This window comes from Pempheris klunzingeri, chromosome 9, assembly GCF_042242105.1.
Source record: "Pempheris klunzingeri isolate RE-2024b chromosome 9, fPemKlu1.hap1, whole genome shotgun sequence".
NCBI lineage: Eukaryota > Metazoa > Chordata > Actinopteri > Acropomatiformes > Pempheridae > Pempheris > Pempheris klunzingeri.
Window position 1 is genome coordinate 13992877 of NC_092020.1, and position 11903 is coordinate 14004779.

At 42.4% G+C, this 11903-nt stretch overlaps 1 protein-coding gene across 2 annotated transcripts; it reads right to left on the reverse strand.

Annotated features, from left to right (window-relative positions):
* Positions 1-355: 355 nt before the first annotated feature.
* LOC139207505 (uveal autoantigen with coiled-coil domains and ankyrin repeats-like) lies at positions 356-11584 on the reverse strand. Of its 2 annotated transcripts, none has more exons than XM_070837240.1 (15): positions 11516-11584; positions 9870-10769; positions 8222-8722; positions 6582-8102; positions 6316-6399; positions 5817-5933; positions 5373-5495; positions 5210-5266; positions 4539-5087; positions 3701-3913; positions 2874-3600; positions 2323-2453; positions 2147-2200; positions 1880-2043; positions 356-1501 (listed from the first exon to the last, which is right to left on the reverse strand). In XM_070837240.1, the coding sequence occupies exons 1-14, from the start codon at positions 11576-11578 to the stop codon at positions 1915-1917; spliced, it is 5169 nt and encodes a 1722-aa protein (XP_070693341.1). In that variant the 5' UTR covers positions 11579-11584; the 3' UTR covers positions 356-1501; positions 1880-1914. The 2 variants fall into 2 exon arrangements, with proteins under 2 accessions (XP_070693341.1, XP_070693340.1); XM_070837239.1 differs by having other exon boundaries at positions 6244-6399.
* Positions 11585-11903: the final 319 nt, after the last annotated feature.

The following is an 11903-nucleotide window of genomic DNA, read 5'->3' on the forward strand; positions in this document are numbered from 1 at the left end:
AAGGAGTTTCCTAATTATCTACAAAGCAATCAGACAAATGTTTTGTTGCTGTCCTATGAAAACCACAAATCTCCACAATATCAACCTTAATGACCTTTGTGACCATAATCAAAAGGGTTTTAAACCTCAGTTTATTGGACAATTCAAAGTCACCAAAATCTGGAGATACATGGTTTTCTCTAGACAGCAATTTTTCTCCAAATTGTCGAATCTCAACTCTGACTCCATTTTAACAAGAATATATAAACCAGAATTGCTAATGTTTAAAACTCAGTTTACATACACACAGAGACGCTACAGTGACAGTTAATATTATATAAACATTTATTCTCTGTACAGTCATAGGGAATCAATGGGAAATCAATATTTTTTTAATTACTGATAGAAAAATACCTTTGCTGCACCATGATAACTTCACACCCGTCATACAGTAAGTAGCAAAAGAACATCATATGTGTGTTGTGAATATTGTATAAAACAACAATGTGAGCGTGCAAACATAACATCTGTTAAGAAAAACAAAGTGCCACTCATACAAAAAGACGTACAGTTTGTGATACACTGGCATAATATAATTATAGTATTCTCTACAAAAAAATATCAGTGATAATCTCTTTTAAATTTCATCCTCTAGACATCAATAATGACTGTGTGCAAATTTCAGAACTTAAATATCACCTGACTTCTGTGTTTAAATGACGAGAGTGAGGAGAAGGGAACAGAGAAGAGTCTTTGGAGTGAATCACCTTTTCTCATATTTGGCTTAATGTGTGAAAATCAAGTAAGATGACCTTCAGGTACAAAGTTGCGTCTGCACATCAGGCAGCATGTGCTGCTTTAAAAAAGGCTTTTCTTACAGTTCAGACAGTGAATGTTCCTTTAACCAGCTGTCCATGTCACAGAGTCCAGAGAGGCAGATTTGGCCACATGGTCTCTCAGTGTTGAACACAGTGTTAAAATGTGCAGCAGATGCAGACGTCCCTCAAACTTTTTCTGTCTTGGTTGAATAATCTTGGTAAATGTTGGTGTCACAGGCAGCTTTTGACAGTAGGATTGATCTTGGCTTCATATAGTTTGCAGTGACTTTTGATCAGTTTGTAAGGATTTGTTTGATTGGCAGCCAGTCTGGCCTTTCACCACTTAAATGCAGCGTCCTATCCATTGGAGAGGTGAATCCAGTGGACGGGACTCTGAAACAGGAGGTTCTTCCAACGAGGATCGAGCTAATCCTCGCCTGCTTTTACACGCAGAATAACTCACAGAGGCAGCAATCTTACAAAATAAGATTTGTTTGACATCTTCAGTGAATTGTTTTGAGGCTTAGCGGGTGGCCACAGGTCACTACATGTTCATAGGCTGTTGACGACAAGGTGAGTGAGATGAGTTTTTCTGATTGGTTGACCTGAGCCTGAGGGTATCCCAGCAGTGTCACGGCTCCGCCCTTGCTGTAAGCTGAGGTCGAGGTTAGGACGGTCCCTTGGAGGGCTGCAGCTATAGATGGCTGTGCAGTGAAGGACGGACACACACACACACACACACACACACACACACACACACACAACGCACAGGACACACAGGACGCAGGGAAAAATAGATTGTCACAAGTGTTGGAATGAAAAAAGCATCTTAACCCCTTTTTAAATATCAATTAGATTAGATTGGTGTTCGCTGCAATGTCATAGTTATCACATATATGACAAAACATACATGACAAAATGGAAATATTCAACCACACATTGTGTACACTGATACATAAACTACCATTCAAACACTGGCCACTGGCAGTGAAGGTTGCTGTAATCCTCCAGAGATACTGACAAAATAGTAAAACACTTGCAGTACCAATTAAACATGTAAAAGCTAATATCACTAGACTTACGTGCTGACCTGTGCCACCACTCTGTTTGCTGTGAGTCAGTGGTGGCCTGCTGTGGCTGGAGTCCTGTACGTGGTGTGGACACTGTTTGAGCTGAGACCATTAGAGCCCAGCGTTTTTACACTGATGTGGACTGGGACACTCAGGTCGACATTCTCCAGAATACACTGTAGCAAGGGAAGCAAAATGCGAAGTATGTGAACTGCTGTTAATAAGTTTAACATGATGCAGTAATGCGCAGGTGCTAAGCATCAGATGACAGAGTGATACCTTGGTGCACGCTGAGCTCATGACAGATTTGTGGAAGTCGCCATCTACAAACACCTGAGAGGTGACAAGAAATAGTACAAGAAGGAGCTTTTGGACAAATAAATCTTCCAAAATCCAAAAACAGACATCAGAATCTGGCTGTCTATCTGTCTGTTCCTGTAGTTTGCTCTGCTTACCCTGTATCCGTACACAAATGTGCCGTTACTGCAGCCCAACTCGTCCAATGGCGGCCTCTCCCAGCCAATCATGAGGCTGCTCTGGCCCACTGTATTGATGACCTCAACAGAGCAAACCTCGGCTGGAGCCCCTGGAAGTGATGGGACAAAGAAAGATCAAACACAGCACCCTTTCTTGCTTTGTACAAAGTAATGCTTGTGATGCTGTAAATTCAATGACAAACAATGAAGTTTAAATGAGCACTAAGCAATTTATTTCTCTGTTAAATGACAGGTTACTGTTACCGTTCACCTTTTAACTTTGAAATTGTTCTCCCTCAACAAATAAACACAATGGGATTCGCTGCAAACTGAACTTGATAACGAATCCATGCAATTTAGTATTTGTTTATAGTCATGTCAGTGTGTTTCTGTGTGTGGGCAATAAACAGCACAAGATCAAACTCAGAAACAGGGACTCAGATTACAGCAGTATACAACCAAAGCTAATATTCTACAATCATAAACTGCAGCATTATGCAACATATTATATGAAAGATTATATGTATTACCTGGTTTGGGTGTTGCTGTCTTGGTCTTATCTTGAGCACCAGTGGAGTTTCTGGCACGCTTGTTGGATCTTTCAGGGGAGCAATGAGCAGACTGAGTGCAAGATGCAGACAATACATACAAGTTATATGCAGGGGCAGCACCATCCCTTCTAGAGGGCATGTTGGAGTGATCAGCCTTGGGGGCAGTTGTCATGCCAGGGGCAGTCGAGCCTGAGGCAGTAGTTTTTGGATTCGTGTCAGAACATTTTAAGACATCAAAGGTAGTGGTTAAAGGAACAGAAGCTGTGTGTTTAGCATCAGATGTGTCAGGGATAGCAGAGATTTGCTTTGTCAGTTTGGGGGATATTGTCATGTTAACACCACTGCTTGAGGTGGATTTGGCTTTGTTAGGTCCCATAGTGGCAAAAAGAATGTTAGAAGTGTTAGAAAGAGCAGACATTGCAGTTTTGGATGTGTCTGCTTTAAAGTGATGGTTAGTAAACATGCCGGGACTGAATGTAACATTAGCAGATCTACTAGCAACTGCATTATAAAGTGTTGTTGACTTATTAGCGGCTGCCACTGCTGGAGCGTGGTTAGCTTGGCTTGAAGCAGCGGTGGCTGGAGAGTTGGTACATGGTGTATTAAAACTGAGAGTCTTTGTCTGGGAGACTGGTCTCAGGTCTGCAGGAGCTGCAAAAGAGAGGCTTTTCCTGGGCTGCTGTCGTCTTCCTCTGCTCACTGGAGCCTTGGAATGAAGAGAAACACATTTATTGGACATATCCTCTGATGCTTCAGCACTAACTTGCTTCTATGTAATGCTGCGTGTTCAAAAAGCTTCAGTGTACCTGATAGCTGCTCATTAGAGTCTTCTGGAGTTGCTCATGTAGGTTGATGATCTTCTCAGGACTGCTCAGCCTCCTGCTCACACTGACATGTGTGCTGGCGGAGGGAGGAGGAGGACTCAGCAAAGATCCAGGCGAACTGGTCGGGTCTGGGGAGGATTTCCCTTTCGTGTCTGGATGATGGAGTTTCTTGGGTCCACTGGCAGAGGGAAAGAGCTGTGGTGGGATTGAGAAAAATGGAGGATGGTAGTGTTTCTCTGAGTTTCATTTATAATTTTAAGTATAAACAATTTAAAGGAATTTCTGTCTGGCATTATTCAACACTAATACATATATTCATGTAAAAATGAATGTGAAAACCTGTTAAAGTAACTGCAAACAAATGACACTGTGGCTGAGACAACTCTCTCACACTGGTTTATTATCTAAATGATAATTTCAATTTTTAACCTTTAATGTTAATGTTCTAATTAGGGCCACAGGCAAACAGGATCTTTGCTATTTTCATCAAATGTTTTTGCTCTACTGAAAATAATAAAGATGTGGGATGTGATTGTCGTGTGACAACATGAAAGAACAATTAATACTTTTTTTTCTGTAAAGTGATTTAGCATACTTTTCCCCTAAATCAGGCATCAGGTAGCACAAAATAAAATAAACTATAGAAGCCAGGAACTTGATTATTTATGAGAATTATTCCACAAAATAAATGCAGTAACGTTAATTTGCTGTTTAAAATGTTGCATCTACAACAAGTAGCAACAAGTAACCCTAAGTAATGTGGAAAAACCTGTTAAAATGAATGAATATTATTATCATATAATTGTTTGTATCGCCACACCTGTACTGTATCTTTCAGAGTTGGAATCACAGGTGATGGTGTCCCTCGGGCACTGCTGTGCTCTTGCACAGGTGAGGTTGGCACAGGTGAGTTGGCATTTTTCTTCAGTGATCCTGTTGGTGCAGGTGTGACTTCACTACTGCAGTTTTGACAGTTTGTTGTGGATTCAGCTGGGACTAAAGATGTGAGTTTTTCACTTTGTGATTCTCTGCATTTCTCTCCAGACTCAGGTGTGAATACATTTTGGTCTTGCTGATTTGTAAGTGGGGATATAGTAGAGCAGCTCTGATCAGGGGTGAATCCAGAAGTGCAATCTTGAAATTTTGAAATAAATTCTGTTGTAAACCCAGTGCTGTGATCTCGGGTCTTTACGTTGGTCCCTGATGTGAAGGCTGCTGTGTAGTCCTGCAGCGCAGTGTCACTGAGCAGCTGATCAACCTGCTGTGTGAGTGTAGAGTCCACGCTGCACTGTCTGTGCATGGCCTTCATCATCTGAGCCAACATGCTGTTCCTCTCCTGACACTTCGCCACCAGGCAAGACAGCTTGGCCTGTAATTGGACAAAACACCTGTCAGTCAAAGTCATCTAACAATAGCTCGCTGACAGTCATACAGACTAAAAAAGTTGTCAGTACTGTGACATGTTCCACTGTACGTTTATACTTTCCTCACCTTTAAAGGAGATATATCCAGATCCTTCTGGCTCTTCTTTTTCAGGAGTGCATCATACTTAAGTACAAACAAAACACAATTAATCACATGAAGACTTCATATCAGCTCATTACATTCATCTAACTGCTGTAACTATCAAAGCCACAGCTGATTGATTCCACACCTTAGCTCTGATGTCATTGTAACGTGTCCTGAGTGAGACATGGGCAGTGCTCAAATCATCCTTACTGCCTTGCTGTCGTTTTAGCACGATATATTCTGAGTTTAGCTCCTCTAGAGCCACCGTCTGTGAGATTTTACATACACACATATACACACAAACATATACACACACACACACACACACACACACACAGACACACACACAGATACAAGGAATATTATTATTATTATTATCATTGTTAAAGAGGTAACTCTAAGAAGAATACTAATTCTAAAATAAAAAAAACACATTTTAAACCACCTTAAAAGCTTGTGAAAAAAGATCAAAAGTTCATGTGGTAGAGAGTTCCAGAGAGCTGGACCATGATGATCGAAGGCACTGTAAACTGATTTAGTTTTTAAGGAGTCAAAACATATGAAAAGAAGGTTATTCTGCCATGCTTACTTTAGCTTTGAGCTGAGCTGTGAGGATGTTGTATTGCTCCTCTGTTTGTGTCTTTAGTGACAGAGCATCAGTCCTCTCCCTGACCAGACTGGTCATTTTGCTCTGCAGTTCCTTCACCTGCGGCAAACACAAACTCTGGTTAGGTCTAACTGATAAGAGAGACACAGACAACAGATGAACAATGACTTTTCTGCAAGCAATATCAGAGACAACAGGGTGTCCAAACTATGGCACATATTTAGAGCTTTATAAGGTGTTAGGAAGGCTAATTAGGGCAGGCACTCCTGTCACAGCAACTTCATATATGTGGTGTTTTAACCCTATGTGCATATAGATCTTATATGCAGTGAATTGCCAAAGCAAAAGGCAATATTATGGCTCAACATTAAGTTTTTACAGCATTTTTTATGTTTGTTGGGCAGAATACCTGGGTTACAAGGCTGTCGTTTCCTTTCCTGGTTTCTTCCATCTGAGTGGCTACATCAGTCAGCTTCATCACCTTGTCAGCTGCTTGGGCCGTCTTCCTCTCTGCCTCCTCCCTCCTGGCTTCGGACTGACACACTTCACTCTGCAGCCTCTTGATCTGAACATGCCACAAACATACACACAAACACACTGAGTGAGTGAAAGCTCCAATGGCTTGAATGGATTGTTTTGGCCAACTACTGTTTAGTCTAATCAACAGAATGGCTGAAGTTAATCTTATTGTGATTTCACGAAAAATTGCCACAAATGATGAAGAAAATGGATATTGTGTAAACTCACATCTAAATGGCTCTTGTCCAGTTCACCTTGTGATCTCTTAAGTTCTGCTTCCAAAGCTTCAATCTGCCTCATCAGATCATTTTGCTCATTAGTTAGATGATCAGTCTGACGTCTTTGTGATGCATATCCTCCTGCCCCAACAGCAGTCTCAGTTTTTGTGTTTGGATTCAGCAGATGCTGTTTCTCAGTGCTTCCCTCTGTTTGTGTTTGGCTGGAGAAAGCAGCTTGGAGACGGTCTCTTTCCTCTCTCAGGCCCTGAAGTAACAGCTTTATCTGCTTTTCTTCCTGTTTCAAACAACTGATTGAATGTTCAATCCTTTCTTTTTCTTCTCTCAGGCTGCTAACTGATTTTATCAACTTGTCACAGTCTTCCTGTAAAGTGTAAGATGATTGTTCATTGTCTCTCTGTTCCTTCAGAGACTTAAGGGAATTGGCTAGTTTGTCTCTTTCCTGTTTCAGGCAGAGCACTGCCTCGCTTAACTGGACACTCTCTGTCTGTAAACTCTGCAGTGACTGTGTGATTTGATCTCTCTCTTCTTTTCCATTTGAGAGGGATTCTAACACTTTCTCCTTTTCTCTTCTGAGACCAGATAAAGACGTAGTTAGCTGCTCTTTCTCCTCTTTCAGGCCACTCATTGACCTCATAAACTGGTCTCTCTCATCTTTCAGCCCACAGATGGACCTCGTAAGCTGCTCTCTCTCTTTCTTGAGACCAGACAGAGACTGAGAGATGTTATCTTTCTCCTCCTTCAGTCCCCAAACTGTCCGAGTTAACTGCTGCTTCACTTCCGTCTGTGTTTGGACTGACAGAGCTACTTCTCCATGCTGCTCTCTGAGGGAATGTATGTCACCTGAAAGTTCCTGTTGTTCCCTTTTGAGGCTCTGGATGAGCTTGGTCAGCTGGCCTACTTCATAAGTCAGTGAGCTAACATGCAGACTGCTTTGTAAGCTCTTCTGCAACAAATTAGACTGAGCATCATGTTGCGAACCAGGTGCTGAAGCTTTTGTCAAATCATCTGCTTGTTGACTGGACATTAAATGTGGTTCTTCCCCTTTTAACACATTTTCCACCAAACTGTCCACATTTTCTTCTAGGTTATTTTGTTGAAAGGTTCCAAATTTTGTAGCTGTATAATCAGTTTGCATTTGAGATCCACACAGTTCATTATCAACTTGTGATTCCTCCACATGTTGTTCACTCTCCATTAACTTTTGCTGCAGCTCCATGATGGTATTGAGATCATCCTCTGTCTTCTTGGTGAGTTCTGTAATTAAACACCCTTGCTCCTGATTTTCCTGTTCCCACCTGACTCCGTCCTCCTCTAGCTTGGATATGTGCTCCCTTAGCTGCATTTCCTCCCTCTTGAACTCCTCCTCTCTGAGCTCAATGTGAGCCAGAAGCTCCTGAATGCGGTCCGCCAAGGCCTGGTTCTCCTGATTCAGGGCCTGGGCAAGATCTTCCTGGGCCAGAGCAAGAACTGTGTTATCCTCAGCTCCATCACTGGTGGGTAATGTGCCAATCTGAGTATGCAAATAGGTAGAATCTGATCAGTGATATACTGGAAAAGTGTGTTACTGAAATTTTGTTGGAATCTCAGCTGCTTAAAACATTTGGGAATACTGCAACGTCTTCGACATACCTTTTCTGTTGAAGACCCCTGCTCCACCTCTGCTTCTTGTTCCTCTTTCCTGAGTCGTAACTTCAGTCGGGTATTCTCTTGAGACATCATCTGCAGCTGCTCCTGCATGTGCTGCAGGGCGACCTCTAGGTGGTCACGTTGTTCTTGAAGTGCTCCAAAATCCTCCCCTAACCCCAAGCTTCTGTAGGCTTCCCTCAGGGCATCAGATTCCTCACTGGGACTTTCCTCCAGGTTTAGGACCCCTCTGGAGCACCAGGTCCCCAGATTAAACTCATCCACTGTCTCTGTAGACAAGGAAAGTGACTGGAGGCTGGGGTTGGTTTTGGATCCAAAGTGACGAAAGAGGTTCAGGGGGTCATTTTTAGGCTGAGTTTCTGATTTGGCAGATGAGGAGTGATCCTCTTTGATGTTCTGTGTGTTCTCTGCTGCTTCCTGGTGGTGAACATGTGGAACTGCAGATGAATGAGGCTGGCCCCTCTCCTCAGTCAAGGTTTCATGAACCTACATACCAAAGTTGTAAATCATTCATGTAAACATAAAAATTACAAAACACTCAATAATACAACATAATCCAAATTCATGTCTTTGTTGATGTTTAGATACATGTGTATAAGTGTTTACAATAGGGGAACGGATTATGTAACATCCTAGTAATAGATACTTCAGTCTGCTGGCATATTCACCCTTATTATCCTGTAATATCCTCTCATGAAATAAATACATTAAGCCAATAACAGAAACAGCTGACTCAATATTTGTTGATGCTTCAGTTAATTCTACAAACCATATTTTCCCTATCAGCAATGAAAAACTAGTAAAAATTAATCACAGAAAACAGCTGCCTAAATTCAAAATAATAATTTGCTGAAATTTGTGAAATGCTGATCTTAACTGTGTTTTATCGAGAGAGTCTTAAAATTGGAATGAGGAAATCCCCTTTCTATCATTTGTAGGGCACTAATAATCCTCTTAATTCAGACAGGCCTTCAACAAACGCTCCTACCACATGTGAAACGACTGGCATGGAAGCTGAAGATGAAATGTGTTTCTTATACTGTAGTCGAGCTTGTTTTCTTCTTGAAGACAGGAAAACCATTGTGCAATCAACCATCATGTCTGTTCTTGACTTGTGCTTGTGAGGTATCCTGTACTCTCAGGCTGCTCATTACACCTTAGCACAACTTGATATCGTTTACCTCTGTGCCCTGCGTTTCATTGCAGGAGATAAACATCGTTCTAATCCCTGAGTACTATATGAGAAAGTGCGCTGGTCCTCACTAACTACAAGAAGAGAGCTATACACTATCATTTTTGTTTATAAATGTCTCCTACTAGAGCTGCCTCAGTATATTATGCCTCTTCTCAAATCATCAGATGAGATCCCAGGGCTGACTCTTGATAACCCATAAGTAAATATTGAACTTGGGAAGACTGTCTTCCAGTACTCTGCAACATATAAATCAAATGAACCACAAAGGCCAATAAAGTCTCAGCACATTGGATGAATTTAAACCTTTAACCTTGGACCATTTTGGAGATGTCTGTTCTATTTCTTCTGCTGTACTCTGTTTCAAAAGAGATCTTGATCTAGAGACAACCTGATAAAATCAACATTAAAATACTAATAATAACCATGTCTTTTGCTCACCTCTCCAGGGCTCTCCGCTGAGGAGTGTCCAGTGGCAGTGGTATACAGGAGAGTGTTGGAGGGCACAGGACAAACAGCAGGACTGCAGGTGGGAGAGCTGGTGCCCTGGCCCAGACATGTGGACTCGGGGGCCGTGGATGACTGACTGCGTGTTTGGTTTGATGCATCCCCAAGGACCTGCAGGAGCCTGTGGTTCTCCTCTCTAAGCTCTTCGACCTCCTCCAACAAGGAGCTCTCAGACAACTGCAGCTGGTGCACCTCGGCCTTCATCTCCTCCACCTTGCAGCCCAGGAAGTGGCTGTTCTCCTGCGCCTCCTGGAGCTGCTCCATCAGTCCCCTTCGCTCTGTCATCCCGTCCTCCTCTCTCTCCAGCAGCGCCTTAAGATCCTCCTTCAGTCTCACGATGAAACCTTGCAGCCTGGCTTCATTTGAGTTCTGTTTTGGGTCTTTGACTCTTCTCCCTTGCATCTCTTTCTCTGTCTTCCCCTCATCACTCTCTCGTCCTCCTTCTCTCTCAGTTCCCACATTTGGCTGCCATTGCCTCCTCCTCTCCTCCTTTCTCTCCTCTTCTCCTTCACCCTCTCCTCTCATGGAAAGTAGCCTCTCTTGTTCTTCCCAGTGTGTTACAGTCCCAGCAGTAATTCTGACTGCACTGATTGTTGCCATGCCAGTGGCGGCACTCACAGTCATGTCCAGAAGCTGCTTTTCTAGAGTGTAGATCCGGTTCTGTAAGCTCTCCTCCCTGTCCCGGGCCAGGCTGAGTTTGTGTTGGAGTTGGGCTTTAAAGTTCTCAAAGTAGTGGCACTGGCGACTCATCTCCTCCTCTTTGGCCTTGAGGTGCCTCTGACAGCGCTGCAGGCGCTCCCTCCAAACCTGCTCCCCTCGCTCCTTCTCTTGGGTCTGGTCGGAAAGAGATGGAAATAAAGAGAGAACATTAAAAACAGAGAGATACTACAGTGAAGTCTTCTGGAAAACACAGCCCTAAAAATATGTATTAGCCTGTGTTTTACTATACTTTACTAAGTCTTTACTAAGCCTTATCTATTCTGGCCCGTGTATGACTATTGCGCATGAGCGAAACATCGAGTTTCCCCACTATGAATTAATAAAATAACTACTGAGCCATCACAGTGTAATTATCTAAAAGCAGATATTCACTGAAAAGGCATCCTAAAGTCTCTCTAAATTAATCAAGCAAGTTAGAAATGAAAAATGTAAATAAAACAAGATAAATTAATAAAAACAAACATTGCTACTACTGCTGTGGGTGATGTGGCACCCACAACAGTAGTTACTGACAAATTCCTGTATCGTATATATTTTGTATCTCCATCAAGTTGAGCTTTTCAGGATTGTTAAAAATCTTCACCATGCTTTTGACTGATGCACAGACAGATGAGGATAGCCTCTTTAGAGCTGGGTTTTGTCATGTGTTGCTTTTAAGTTGCTCATTGCAGGTTCAGACAAGTTTAATACAGCCGGACCTCTGTAGCAATGTTTGTAATTCTGATTAAGAATTAAAGCCCTGATCTATCATTTCATCTATCTCTTGTACACTGAACAAGAGTAAAACTTGTAAATGCAGTTACCCAGCAATGCTCACCCATCCATGTCTATTCATGCATTCAAAGATCCTGAGCACTTACCATTGTCCTGACTTCCTCCCGGAGCATGAGGAGTCTTTGGTCCAGCCTCTGAGAGAGTTGCATGCTGGGGAGGTGGGAGGCAGAGGCTAGCTGACAGAGCTGTAGCAACAGATTCTTCTCTGACCTCTCCAACTCTCTGATCCTAACACTACAACACAACACAGACAAGCTCACGTTACATCATCATTAACTTCACACAAATGTACATATCAAGATAAAGCTGTAAGGGTGAATAATTTCCTCTGTTAATCTGATTTCATCTACTAATTTGATTCAGTTTAAACTACCGACGCAAAAAAAAGATGAAAATCTCCTGCAGCGAGTTATTCCAGGGCAGACGTTAGCAGCAGCATGCTCACATGCAACTGTGCAGTGTAGTCAGGTGCGT

Bases quoted from the DNA above. Each gene is read 5' to 3' on its own strand.
- LOC139207505 (XM_070837239.1), bottom strand. From the start codon at position 11,578: ATGCAACTCTCTCAGAGGCTGGACCAAAGACTCCTCATGCTCCGGGAG. The intron at 3,914-4,538 runs GTGTGGCGATAC...ATCCCACCACAG, and splicing joins CTCTGAAAGATACAGTACAG to CTCTTTCCCTCTGCCAGTGG. The intron at 2,454-2,873 runs GTAATACATATA...CATCACTTCCAG, and splicing joins GACAGCAACACCCAAACCAG to GGGCTCCAGCCGAGGTTTGC.